At 40.3% G+C, this 14,238-nt stretch overlaps 1 protein-coding gene across 4 annotated transcripts in view; it reads left to right on the plus strand.

Moving 5' to 3' along the window:
• Ofd1 (OFD1 centriole and centriolar satellite protein) overlaps positions 1 to 12,366 on the plus strand; it is a 40,594-nt gene extending 28,228 nt beyond the window's left edge. For 3 of the 4 annotated variants that reach the window (XM_076918332.1, XM_076918334.1, XM_076918333.1), the window contains 7 exons: positions 552 to 1,160; positions 1,793 to 1,961; positions 3,788 to 3,888; positions 6,142 to 6,255; positions 9,695 to 9,849; positions 10,509 to 10,661; positions 11,153 to 11,527. In XM_076918332.1, the coding sequence (XP_076774447.1) occupies positions 552 to 1,160; positions 1,793 to 1,961; positions 3,788 to 3,888; positions 6,142 to 6,255; positions 9,695 to 9,849; positions 10,509 to 10,661; positions 11,153 to 11,377 (1,526 nt within the window). In that variant the 3' untranslated portion in view covers positions 11,378 to 11,527. Of the gene's footprint in view, positions 1 to 551; positions 1,161 to 1,792; positions 1,962 to 3,787; positions 3,889 to 6,141; positions 6,256 to 9,694; positions 9,850 to 10,508; positions 10,662 to 11,152; positions 11,528 to 12,235 lie in introns of those variants that run through there. The other variant, XM_034485702.2, reaches the window with a different exon arrangement.
• Positions 12,367 to 14,238: the final 1,872 nt, after the last annotated feature.

The following is a 14,238-nucleotide window of genomic DNA, read 5'->3' on the forward strand; positions in this document are numbered from 1 at the left end:
TGTCATAAGGAGCTCTTGCAGGGTTAGAGGCAGCATAGGCACAAGATTTATGCTGGGAAATCTCAGCATCTCTAGGAATTGCTGACCATGTGGCCCACATGTCAGGAAGAGCCCCATCCCCTTTCTCACTCACTCAGCAGAGAGCAGTGGGAATTTCTGGCCAGGTTATCTGATACTTGGGCTTGGCAAGAGACTAATTATATTGCAGTCAAACGTGTGAATATTTCATGCTGGTTGGAATAAACAATGATTTATTAAATGTGTTTGCTATCATTCAGATCTGGCTAGACTGTACTCAGTAAATTATATATTTTCACATCTCAGACATAGTTATTGCAGACTCATGTGTAACAGATTGTGAAATTTATCGTGTTTATAAAGGCTTACTATAAGAAGTTAGCTTTCAGTAAATATTAATGAATATGACTATGGATTCAGAAACTGTTTAATATGTAGGCTTGCTTTTACTACCTTAAAAATATTCTCAAGTATAATTTAATTTTATTCATAACCTTTTATCCTTATTTCTCAAATTTTTTTGTGACCTACAGCCCTAGAGAATGAAGTGTTCCGAAATCCAAAGCACTCTCTGATTCATTCCCTGAGTGGCCTAATGAGTGCCAAGATGGCACCCTACAACGAAGATACAAGTGGGGATTTCTTGAATATACCCCTTGAACAGAACAAAGTTATGGCAGGTGCAGTTATGTCAAGCGTCCCACCTTTTGTAAATACAGCAACAGAGGCTAGTTCCCCAGACTCTGACCTTGAATTTGTAGCCAGTAGTACTAAAGCCAAAGTAAGAGAGCTAGAGCAAGAGGCTGAACGCTTGGAAAAAGCATTCAGAGCTTACTATCAAAGAGTTACTCAGAATCCTCCTAGGAGCCCTCAGCCAGCACAGAGTCCTTCATCTGTATACTCGGTGGGAGCTCTCAGAAGCATAGCTTCCAATTCCACGGATAGACATGTTTCTGCAGAGGACAGAGTTATCTCTGAACAGCCTCTTGCGGACGTGCTGAAGGAAGAAAAGAGTGATGTGTCCAAAGCGTTCATGGGCAGTGTGGTTTCACGGCCATGCAGGACCTCTTCCTCCACACGCCTCTCCTCTACACCCCATCCAAAATCAAGAAGAAGTCTTGATAATGAAATGTATCTGGAAGGTAAGCCACTGTCCAGAGGGTTGTGATGTACATGCTTTAGACTTGGGCAGCATGCTCAGTAGGCAGCCTGGAGGAGTCTGCTCCAGCACTGGTGGCTGTTCTCATCCTACCATACCTCGCTCAACAGTGGTAGCCCTCCCATGTCACAGGATTGCTGTAGAAGTCGGCAACACAAATGATATTAAGGTCTAGTTTCCTTAGCACACAGAAGTGTTGAGGGAGCACATGAACTTTATCTTGCTGCTGATTAGTTCTATATACTCCTGTGTCACATCTACAGTTGGATTTTGGTGCTTGAACCTTTTTGCTTCTCACACATCAAGCTTGGCTGTTTGCAAGGATGCTGTAGGATTTATTTTCAAATTAATAGAACTTTTTCCTTAGGCAACCTGGTGGTCCCCTGCTCCCAGGAGGTCACCATATTGATGCCAAACTTAGTGCAGACACCTGATAGGCATAGCGCACTACATCCCAGAACTTCTGGATTCAAGCAATGCTCCTGTCTCAGCCTCTCGAGTAGCTGGGAGGAAAGCATGCGCATGTGCCTGGCTTAATAGAGCTTTAAAAAAAAAAAAAAAACGATTCTCCATGCAGGTTGTAACATTTTTGCCCTGATTCATTCTTCCTCATAGGTCTCAGGAGATTACAAATTACTTCCTCCAGCCCTTGTCTTGACAGAGCATCTGCATCACCTGCTGCTTCCCCTACTCCTTGTCCTGAGAGAACAGCCCAGTCATCACCTGTTCCATCTAGGCACAGCTTCTCTGGTCCTTTCTCCAGCCCTCCAGAGCAAAATAAATGGTAAGTTATTTTCTTATCATCTTTTGTTGAGTCATGCCACTAACCTGCTGTTTTGACCTTTATGCCTTTGGTCTTTTTAAGTCAATGTTAAAGACCATGTGGCAGTCTGGAATTTACAGTTAGATTGTAAAGTCATTTGTGGTCTTTGAAAGTCATTTGAATTAGGGAGAGTGTGTAATAATTGTATAAATAAATATCTTCCTGGGTCTGTGAATGAATTTGGTTCATAAAGGCAGTTGCTTATAAAGTTGTCACAGCAAATAAATTGGGCTCATTTTGAGAGTTGGAGAAATTTCACATGTCAAAATGTCATTTAAAAATACGTTTTGAGGGTCAGGAGTGGTGGCACACACCTTTAGTCCCAGCACTCATGAGGCAGAGGTAGATGGATTTCTGAGTTCAAGGCCAGCCTTGGTCTACAGAGTGAGTTCCAGGACAGCCAGGGCTACACAGAGAAACCCTGTCTCAAAAAACAAACAATGACAAAAAAATGTTTGACATTTAAATATAAATAAGGTTTCAGTTTGTGTATTGTTGAAACAAATTCTAAAGTAATAATGGACACTTCCTACTGTCAAAGTAGGAAGAAGTAGATGAGGCCAGCTGGTTGTAATTCACAGGCAGGACCACAACAGGAGATTCTGAATCCCTACTTGTGGCCTCCAGTTGGGTACCTGATGTTTATGAATGCTTGCCTGTTCATACTTGAAAACTGCTTGTGTGTCTACAATGGTCCTAGGGCATTTATATTCTTTGATGTCTTTTAGATTGTAGTTGTTTTGTTTTCAGACAGGCTGATTTGCTATATTGCCCAGACTGGCTTTAAACTTGTAATGATCCTCTTGCCTGCCTGCCTCTTGCAGGCATGAGACCCCAAGGCCAGCTTGTATTGAATTTTCTTATGAGGAAGCCAAAAAGAGCATCAAGACCCATAGAATGTTAAGTTAGCACAGTTTGATATATAGTTTGGCTTGTGCAATTGCATCTTCAGCTGGTTTGTGCTGAATTTGTTTGTTTGCATGGAATTTGTCTTTAGAGAAAATGTATAGTGGTTACTAGAAAACTACTGTAGGAATTATATTGAGAGTATGCTATTCCTTGAAACGATGTCTGTTTCAGGGCATAGGGTGGTAACAAGGGAGATGACTGAGTAAATATAGACTAGTTGCCAAGAAAAATGCCTGGTGGCAGGCTCTGTCCTCTGGAGCCATTCTCTCTCCCACTACATACCAAACATATAAAAACACACACTTTTACTTATCATTTTTTTTCTCTATTGAAATATATTGCGATAGAAGCTAGGATCTCGAACGTGCTGGGCAAGCATTTTTTTTTAATGTGTATGGGCATTTTGCTTCCATGTACTTCTGCATACCGCATGCCTTCCTGGTGTCTACAGAGGCCAGAAGAAGGTGATAGATCCCCTAGAACTGGAGTTACAGGCTATTTTGAGAAGCCATGTGAGTGCTTGGAATTGAACCAAGGTTCTCTAGCAGAGTGGCCAGTGTTGTGAACCATTGAGCCATCTGTGCAGCACTTAGAGAGCCATTCTTTATAAGCCAATGAAAAAAAAACGAGTGTCAGAGCTAAGCATCCGTGCTTATATGTAATCCCTATATTTGGGAGTCTGAGAAAGAATTGCCAGGAGTTTGAAGTCAGTTTGATCTATGTGGTTCTAGGCCAGCCAAAGAGATCATATCTTAAAAAAATAGCAAAACATTCTGTAAATTATTTTTAACAACCAGACAACTTGTGTTACCCTATTCTCTTGGCTTTTTATGTTGTTACTAACACTTCATATTCATGTATTTATTCTTCCAATCTAGTTTATATCAGAGACAAAGTGAAATGCAAGATAAAAGTGAGTTTTCAGATGTTGACAAGCAATCTTTGAAAGATAAGGAGAAATTTGAACCATCTTTCAGATGTAAGTTTTGAATATTAAGTTTTGTATATATATGTCCATGTTTACATATGCGCCATGACACCTTTGTAGAGGTCAGAAGACAACTTCAGATAGCATATTTTATCTAACACCTTGTTTAAGGCAGGGTCTCATCATTCTATTGTATACCAGTATGCCAGGCTCCATGGTCTGTGAGTTAACTAATGTAGATTCTCCTATCTTACCCTTCCATCATGCTTTAGTCATGCTGGGATTACAGACACCCACTATCATGACCCTTTTTATGTAGGTTCTGGGAACTCTAACTCAGGTGCTTCCTTCACTTGCAAAGCAAGCACTTTACTCATGGAGCCAATCTTTCTAGCCATATAGCATTTTTAAAAAAATTGTATTTACTTGTATGTGTGGAGGTGTTTTGCCTGCCTGTATATCTGTGTGTCTTGTGTCCGTGGGGGCCAGAAAAGGGTGTCAGATTCCCTGGGGCTGAGATTACAGATGATTGTTAACTGTCATGAGAGTGCTGGGTACTAGGAATTGAACTTGGGTCCTTCTTAAGAGCAGCCAGTGTTTCTTTTTACTGATGAGCCATCTCTTCAGCCCCACCCCAACCCTAACAGACACCCATCAGTTTTTATAAGTAGAAATGTAGAAAAGCTTTCTTTTAACAATACAGTCAGATGTTGAGACATGTCTGTTTTGTGATATGGTGCAGATGCATTGCTTTATTTTTCTTTTTAAACAATTTTATTGCACTTTTATTGTGTGTATATGCACATATATATAACATATGTGTAGCACAGTGCACATGGGGAGAGAACAACTTGCATGTGTTGGCTCTCTTGGTTCACTCTGTGTGTCCCAGGCATTGAACTCACTAGCTTAGTGGGAAGCACCTTTACTTGCTGAACCATCTTGACAGCCTTGCTTCATCTTTCTGTGACAGAGAATTTTAGGGTGCACTTGAATTTCCTTTAAAAACAATTGGTATAATTCATAGTTTCCAAGTAAAAACTAATGCCATAAAGTGAATCTATATTTCAAGGCTGGGGTTACTTGAATAAGTAGTTTTTCATTGTTCATTCTTTTTCCTTTCTGTGGAATATGAAGATATTTTCTTTAAGTTATATTGATCCTGTTGATTCTTCAGACTTAAGCAAACCTCATCTTCACTGATAGAATGGAGGTGAAAGAATATTCAAATGAGGGGCTGGGGCAGTGGCTCAGTCTATAAAGCGCACCCATATAAAAAAGGCTGGTGAGTGGCGCACACTGGAAGTAGAGGCAAGAGGATGCCCCGGAGCGTCACTAGCCAGCCAGCCTAGCCAAATCAGTGAACTTTCAGGTTGAGTGATAAACTCTGTCGCAAAAAATAAGGTGGAGCGTGACTGAGAGAGACACTAAGCATTGACCTGACCTCCACATGGATACCCAAAAATTAAGATGAGAGTCAAGAAAATGGTGGCCTGGCTATAGCCTTGCCTCTGACTGTATCACCCTACTTTATAAGTATAATAAGGGTATAGGGTCCATCACCTCTGAGACTCTCGCTTGAGAATTCTTTACATTTGTATATAATTTCATTGTCATATCTGAAAGAATCATAATCTGCATAGTTAAATGAAAAGATTTAGTAAAATTTGTCAATTTCTTAACAGTTAATATGACTTTGTTAAATCATTAATTTTTCATTCTTTGAGAATTTCATACATGTATACAATGTATTTTGATCATAGCCACTGCCTGTTCTCCCTCAATTTTTTCTTGACTCCCCCTGCCATGCCTCCCTCCAAACCACTGATTCCAGTCTGAGCTGTCTATGTGCACGGGTATTCAGGTGTAGGATCATCTAGAGCAGGGGTAACCAGCAGGAGTCTCTTTCCAAATGTACACACAAACTGACTCCCTACTTCAGGAGTTGTCAGCTACTGAAGTCCTCCCTTCTGTACCAGAGTGTTGACTGCCTTTCCATTATTGATATTTAAATTGACTCAAAGGATTTTATCAGGGAACCAAATGAATTCTCTACTACTGCATTGATTTTTTTGTAAGCAAATGTAATTCTTTAAAATATAAAAAAAACTTGAGAGGTGAGTACTTTGTAAGTGGTTGGATTTAGAACTCTGTAGGAAAAGGGCAGTTTTGATATTCCATGATGTATCCTCATCACTCCCTAACTCCCAAGCACCCCCACTCCTGCACTGCTTAGTGCTCCCTACACTTGCTACTGTTACTAAGGACTTATGGCACAATTAACTGCATCTCATGTGGATGCAGGGAACAAGCTAGAACAGTTTGAAGACGAAGGACTCCACCCTGCTGGTGACATGCCTGGCATAGATGTTGCTACAGCTACTTTGTCTTCCCGACCCACTTCATACAACTACCCAAGTAAGTGGTTTCTCACTTAAACTAGCAATAAACAGTAGCCACATATTGCATGCTGATTTGTGTGCTCTGTAACTCATTTCCTACATCACTTCTATTGTTACATATATATACTAAATTATGTATATTGGTGTATGTCTGTATATGTGCATAAGTGTGCCTGGAGGAACCTAGGGAGGCCAGAAGAAGACATTGTATTCTTTGGAGTTAGAGCTACAGGCAATTAATTGTGAGCTGTCTGGTCATGAGTTCTGGGAATCAAATGCTAGTTCTATGGAAGAGTAGCAAACACTTTTAACCCCTGAGCCATCTCTCTAGGCCCAAAATTAATTGTTTTTTTTTTTTTGTTTGTTTGCTTGGGTTTTTGTTTGTTTTTGTGTGTTTGTCTGTGGAGGTCAAAGGACAACTTGTGGCAGTCAGTTCTCATGGATCAAACTGGGGTTTGTAGCGAGTGCCTTTACCTGTTGAGTCATCCCTGATCCTTTAGGACTTTGATAAATATAGATTATTCAGAGGCTTGGGCTTGTAGCATTATCATTCTTAAGGGACTCTCCCTGTGTGAACATAAAATGTTTACTTGATTGGAGTTGGACAGAGCACTTATACTTTTGGCAAAAACTGTCCCATAAGGAACCTTATCATCTTTAGAAATTGTGTTAAAAACCTGAAGTAATGGTCAAGCCCATTGTATAGCTTTACTATTGCCACATTTTAGTATTTATTGTCTTCATTTATTTCATAAATTAGGATAGAAAACCATTTATTTCAATCTTCAGAAAAGTTGCTATGTTACATCATCACTGGAGGAAAGTGGTCATCAGACCTCTGCCTGGCCCATACATTTTTCTCTTCTTCAGTTTATCTACTTCTCCCTCAGCTTGGAGAGGGAGCAGAGAGCAGAATTGAGAGGAAGTCTGTGCTTTCTTCCAGCCCCATCAACAGCCAGGTCCTTTTCTTCTCAGCCTCAAACTTGAAAGGAAATGTCTTACTTAAAGTTGCCTCTCAGTGCTGCCCAAACAGAAACACTGTTAACACCTCCCACACAACATACTCAAAGCCTCTCCATGGCAAAGTAGCTTCCTGGTACTCTGGAAGAGCTCTGGAAGCCACAGTGCTCAGGAAGATGAGGAGCTACTGAAAAGGAGCAAGAGGTTTTGATTATACTCATTCCTGAGTAAGTGTGCTTTGGGAGGCAGCTCATTTTACCAGACCCAAGCAAGCACCTTCTCTCTGGGCAGTTGCTTAGGGGCTAGGTATAATCAGTGAGCCAAATCAAGCTTCTGCCTTCAGGGAGAGTCTGGGATAAGAGGGTGCGGCAGTGAAGGAGTCCACCAGGCCATCATTGGGCAGAAGGTGCAGCAGCCATATTCACAGACTTGAAGTAGCCAAAGTACTAAGGAAAATCAGTGAGTAGCTAATGTTCTGCCTTGAGGTGTATAGGAGACTACAGTCATGGCTCTTGAAATAATTAGTAAGTAGCATTGGTTATGTTTTGGTCATCTGAGGAACTCTCACATATTCATCTCTGCCTCTTCATCCAAGAACAAAAAAGGTAAAAATGTGGTGTCCTTGAGGTTCCTAACACATATGCTTCTTGGCTTTTGTGTCCCAAGATGTTTCTAATATAATTCTTCCACTTTCTCTCTTTCGTCTTCCCACTTTTTTCATCCTGCTCTGCTTCCTCTTTTCCTCTTCTTTTCTCCTGCCTTTTTCCTTTCTTTTTTCCCCTTTATCTCAACAACAGTCTTATTTTGTCATTGCTATTCCCTGTGGTAAAGTAGAACCATTTGCAGTAACCTTTCCTCCACTGGAAAGGAGGGACAGGGTAATTATGTCTGTGGAAGTAAGTATGAGCTTTTGGTATTTTAATTTTATGACAAACCTGTATTAAATAGCTGGCTGGATGGTAGGTACGTAGATAGAGGGTAGGTAGGTAGATAGATAGATAGATAGATAGATAGATAGATAGATAGATAGATAAAGTGAGCTATTGATCTGTGTGGCAGTTCTCTTTCAGTAAAGCTAGTTCTTATTCCTGCTAAGCATCTAGGACAAGGCACAACGCATGAGTCTGAAATCCTTTGGTGAACCTGTGGCATTGTTGCTGATTAGCATTTTTGAGTGAAAAAATGTAGGTCATGGGCTAGAGCTGAAAGACTAGCCAGCATCATTTCTGTGAAACAGACTTAGTTAAACCTTTGAAGGGCAGGACCTGTGCCAAGAATGAAAGGGAACAGCAGACAAGTCATTAAAACATGAGCCTTGCTCAGAAGAAATAGAAGTGGGGAAATAAGCACACAGGATTATTTCTTTTCTTTTTTCATAATGTATTGGCAAATAATGTGCTAGCATATTTATGTATCACTTGGAGGGTAAGGAGGACCTTACAGAGGAACTGTCTCTAGCAGCAAGATGAATTGGATAAGCACACAAGCACTGATTGTTCAATGGATATGGGATCAACTCTGTTGCCTGGGCTGCTCTTGAACTTGTGAGCGCAGCCTCTTGAGTTGCTAGTACTATAGATGTGTATGGCCATGGCCTACCTAGACAAAGATGATGAAAGAATGCATATACCTTTGGGAGGAAGCTAGCATTTTGGGACTTCTCCATTTCTGTGACAGAAATCCCATTAAAACATGGTTAATAGGCTGAGGGAAATGGCCAGGAAGGAAAAAGACATGGAAATAATTAGGGGTTAGAGATGGGTCAGTGGCTAAGAGCACTAACTGCTCTTTCTAGAAGATCCAGGTTCAAATCCTATCATACATATGGCTGCTCACCATTGTCTGTAACTCTAGTCCCAAGTGATGTGATGTTCTCTTCTGGCCTTCTCAAGTATTGCATGCACATGGTGCACAGATAATACATGCAAGCAAAACTCCTGTACACATTGAATAACAATGGAGGGAAAAAAGGATCCCTAGAAAGGACCAGGATCAGTACAGTGCAAACTGAATAGTGGCAATAGTGCCAGAGGATAAAGAGGAGGGAGTTCTGTTTTGTTTAGGGGTAGGAATGACCTGAGCATCTTTTTTAGGAGTAGGGAGAAAGGGTTTTTGAAATTGCTATGGTTTTGAAACCCTATTGATACCCTAATAGTTCTAAAGATAGTGGGTGGATTGTACTGAAATGTGAAGGCAGAACTGTAGGGTTTGCTATGGAGAGGCTGAAGCATAGAGAGAAGAGATGAATGAAGAGGATATGGTGTGGAGGGATGACTACTGGGGTCACTTGTGGTATGGTGGCTTATATCCATCTCAGGAAAGTAGAAGTCTAGCAGTGTTGCTAGGGGTCAGTCTGGGAGCTGGAAGACAATAAAAGTAGAGCAGCAGCTTAGAGCAGGTCATCACAATCAGTAGAAAATCAAGCAGGTCTGCAGAAGACTAGATTTGAAAAATCTGATGCTGGTAGCTACTCACTCTGTTTTCTGTCCTTTTAGGTGCTGTTCAGAGCCCAACTGGAGAACAGAAAGAACAGCAGCTATGGGAACTCCGCATGAAAGAACGCAGGCAGAGAGAAGAACAAAGGAAGAATGAACGGCAAGAAGCTCTAGAGAGAGAAAGAAGAGAGCTGGAAAAACTAGAGCAGGAGCGGGTAATGTGTCACTTAAATCTCTGTATTCGTTTCTCTAGTGGACACCTTCAGCAGGTACTTTGAGCTCAAGGCTGTGAACCAGTAATGCTGTGAGGTCAGAGAGACAGCAGGTGACCTCAACGGCATTCTCTTTCCTCTCCTGTTGTACTCCTTCTTGAGCAGCTTGGTTTTGAAAAGACATCCACATGTACTCTCATCTGTTGTATAACTTCCCTCTGTATATGCACTCCAGGAAAGCCAGCTCACCAGCTGGAAGAGCTAGGGCAAGGAGGTGCATCTAGTCAGTCCACAGTGGCGTCTAGGCGCACACATCATTGTCTACATCTCTCCTTGCCTTTCTTGTTCTCATTTTAGTGCAAGGCAGATGGATTACTCTTGGCTACTTAACATGACTTAAAAATGTTTCTTGGCCTCCTGGTTAATCCCTTCCTTCCTTCCTTCCTTCCTTCCTTCCTTCCTTCCTTCCTTCCTTCCTTCCTTCTTTCCTTCCTTCCCTGAAAATGACATGTTTGTTTGTCTGATGGTTCATTTTAAACACACATTTCTCTGGTATGCAAGTTGTGCTTCCAGGATAAGGATCTTACTGTATGATTTTTAAGACTGAGAAGCTTTTAAAACATGTTTATGTATTTCCTCTTTTGGCACTGGTCTATTTCTAGAGGATGATTGAAGAGTCACTGAAAATTGAGATGGAAGAAGAATTAGAAAAGAGTATTCAAGACCAGAAAGACAAATCAGCTCATGGTGAAAATCCTTTAGAAAAGTACATGAAAATCATCCAGCAGAGACAGGAACAATCAAGTACAGATAAGGTACTTGTGCTGTGGATGGCAACCGGATGACAGAGGAGAGGGGAGGCACTGGGAGGCGTATTCCAACCTTGGTACATGTGTTCTCTACTGAAGACAGAAAGATTAAAGGCTAGAAAGTGAATACTTGAAATAGAACCAGTATTCTGTAAAATACATACACTGTTGACGAAATTTCAGCCTTTGTAAGGTAAAACTAATGTAAAACATATTAAAGAGATTCTAATTTTTAATTTTGTATCTGATAGGTTATTTTATTTGATGTTTCATTAAGTTATAGATTGTGAAACATTTTTCTGTTTGAATTATGAGTACTGAAAATATATGCTATGGATTATTTTGATGTGCTTGCTAAGTTTCACTTTAAAGAGGCCTTTTATTAGTCTCTTATATATGTTTCCAAAATAGTTATTAGAGAAATCAAAGTGTACTAATTCTTGGCCTATTTTGAAGTTAACTTGTTTCAAAATTCTTCTTTCTCCATCCTGTGTCAGAGCTCCAAAAAATCGGGCAAAGACTGCTCATTGGTGGACATGATGCTGCCTAGTGACAAGGATGAAAGGTATGACTTCCTTCAGACACTATGTCCCTCAGGCAAGGCAGTACTGCTCATGTTGTCAGCTAAAAATGAGCAGATGCTTGGGCTTGCCTTAAGGAAATCATTGGCTCAGGGAAAATTGCTACTTTGGAAAGTTGGGTATGGTAGTATATTCTGGTAATTCCAGCATTCGGCAGCCTGAGGCAGGAAGATCAAGAGTTTGAAGCTAGCTAGGGCTGCATAGTAAGACTCTCAAAAGTTAGGGATTTAAAACGGATGGGGATTTACTTCAGTTAGTAGAGTGTTTAACTAGAAGGTAGAAATCCCTGGGTTCAGTCCCAGACACTCATAAACAGGACATGGTGCCGCATGCCTGTAATTCCATTACTCAAGTAGAAGCAGGAGGATTAAAAATTTAAGGTCAGGGGCTAGAGAGATAGCTGGACCATGTGCACTGATGCTCTTCCAGAGTTTCTGAGTTTAATTCCTAGCAACCACATGGTCTGTAATGGAATAAGATGCCTTCTTCTGGTGTGTCTGAAGACAGTTGACAGTGTACTCATATGCATAAAATAAATAAAACTTTAAAAAAAATTTTAAGGTCAGTTTTGGTTATATAGTTTGGGGCCAGCCTGAGACACAGGAGACATTGCATTAAAAAACCAAAACAGAACAGAATAAAAAGTCATTGGCTTAAAAATGTCAATCGTGATTTGACTTGTGAAATTGACCCTGATACTAATTGTAAGGGAGGGCAAAAATACCACAAGAAAGGAGTAGGATCATTCTGAAGATCTAGAGCAGTGCTTCTCAGCCTTCCCAATGCTGCGACCCTTTAATCCAATGCCTCATGGTGTGGTCACCCTAACCAGAAAGTTATTTTCATTGCTACTTCATACCTGTAATTGTTACGAATTGTAAATATGTGTTTTCTGATGGTCCTAGGTGACCCCTTTGAAAGGGTTGTGACCTACAGGTTGAGAACTACTGATCTAGAAGTTGGCATGAATTTTTGAAATATCTAAAATTTTCTCTTTAGTTCTCCAGGCTTTTCTCATGAAGAACCAGATGACATTTGGTAATCACATTAAGTTGTCTAGCTTCACACATACAAGAAGTCATGTAATATGTGTTCTTGTTTTTCTGTAATTAAAATTGTCAATAAATAAACTTTGTGTATAGTGTTTTTTTAACATAGTTTTAATTTGGTACCATAATGTATGAGACAACAGGAACAGAGTCAATTGAATCCTTCCTCCACCCCTTTTATTTTTTGAGATAGGATCTCTCTGAAGCCCTGGCTGGCCTTGAACTTACAGATTCATCACCTCTGCCTTCCTTTTAAAGCATGCATCACCACACTCGGCCTATGTAATCCTCTCTTTAGCCACGGAATTTATTCATTATACTAAAATGACATTCCCCTCTCTGGTTTTGTCTTAAGTTACACCTATTTGAAAATGTATCTTGTCAGGTGCCAGGCTTGCATTTGCTAAGTTTAAGCTGTGTACCTCCTGCTCCTATTTGAAAACATATCTTGTCAGGTGCCAGGCTTGCATTTGCAAAGTTTAAGCTGTGTACCTCCTGCTCCACACTTGGGCTATAATGTGTAAAAGAGGAAGCTATCCTCTCAGCACAGTTGTCTCCCTGGACATGAACACAGATTTTTTTTTCGATTAATATTTTGCTATCTGCTGTGGTTAAACATGTACGTCCTCCAGTATTCATATGGTGGAACCCTAGTGTGATGGTATTAGGAGGTAGGCCTCTGGCGGGTGATGACATGAAAGCAGACCCTCCTACATAGAATGAATGAGCAGTCATCCCTTTCAGAAGTACCAAGAACTTGACATTGTACAAGCCAAGGCCTGACCCTCACCAGACACTTAACTTGCTGGCACTTTGTTATGGAGCTTCTTCAGTCTCCAGAACTGTAAAAATAAAAACACCTCAAACTTCTATTCTTTATTAGTTACCTTTTCTAGGATTTTTCTGTAGCAGGAGTAAGCCAGCATCTTTAGAGTCTTTGATCCTTATTTATAATGGATGGATTTGTTAATTTTTAAGTGTGTAGGTTTCCCTCATAACTTTGACTTCTTTTTTTAACCCTCTATGGAAGAGTTTCTTTGTCTAACAGTCCTGGCTTTCCTGAAACTGACTTTGTAGATCAGGCTGGCTTCAAACTCAGAGATCTGCCTGCCCCTGCCTCCCAAGTGCTGGGATTAAAAGTGTGCCACCACCACCTAGTTCATTTTCATCCTTTAATTTTTTTTTTTTTAAACCAAAGGTAATTGGGAAAATCTGTGCTCTCCGGAGGTTCCTATTTTTGATGGCAGAATTACTGTCAAGATTACTTGTGGTTTTGTTAAACCACTGTATTCAGGAAGCTTATCCAATGACACAAAATGTCACCTAAACAGACGGTATTAAGTGAGACAAACTTCATTACATTTGGGCTCCTGCTCATTCACCTGCAGTATGTGAGTGAAGGGGAGTGATCTAGAGGAAACCCCTTATTGACAGGTGGTGTGCCCATAATGCCAAAGGCAGGGCCTCACTAAGAAAGGTCAGGTGGGGACCAAATGCATAATCATCCTGACAGTATTATTTCAAGTTAGAGAATGAAATCCCAAGACAAATTTAGTGCTGCTGCTTAGAAAATTAACTTAGATTTCAATATATCACCAAATACACCTTCCCACTAGACTTTGGCTTTTAAAATGAGTCAACAGTTTATAGACCTTTATTAAAGTTCTCCTTTTTTTTTTTTTTACTTTGCCCAAGATTAAGTTATGTATGTGTTAATCCTATAGGTAGATGGCTTTTTATTGGAGAAACTAGTTAAAAGACAATCCTGTGCTTTTCACAGACTCCTAAGTGCTAATACCTTTTTATACAAAATACAGCCCAGTGGGTTACAAAATTTTCTCAATTTGCTCTTGCTAAAAACATTTTGTGTGTGTGTGTGTGTGCTAGTGTGAAATAAAACCAGTGTATGTATGTGTGCACTAGTGCAAAATAAAACCTGTGTGTTTGTGTTAG

The sequence above is a fragment of the Arvicanthis niloticus genome, chromosome X (genome assembly GCF_011762505.2).
Source record: "Arvicanthis niloticus isolate mArvNil1 chromosome X, mArvNil1.pat.X, whole genome shotgun sequence".
Lineage (NCBI taxonomy): Eukaryota > Metazoa > Chordata > Mammalia > Rodentia > Muridae > Arvicanthis > Arvicanthis niloticus.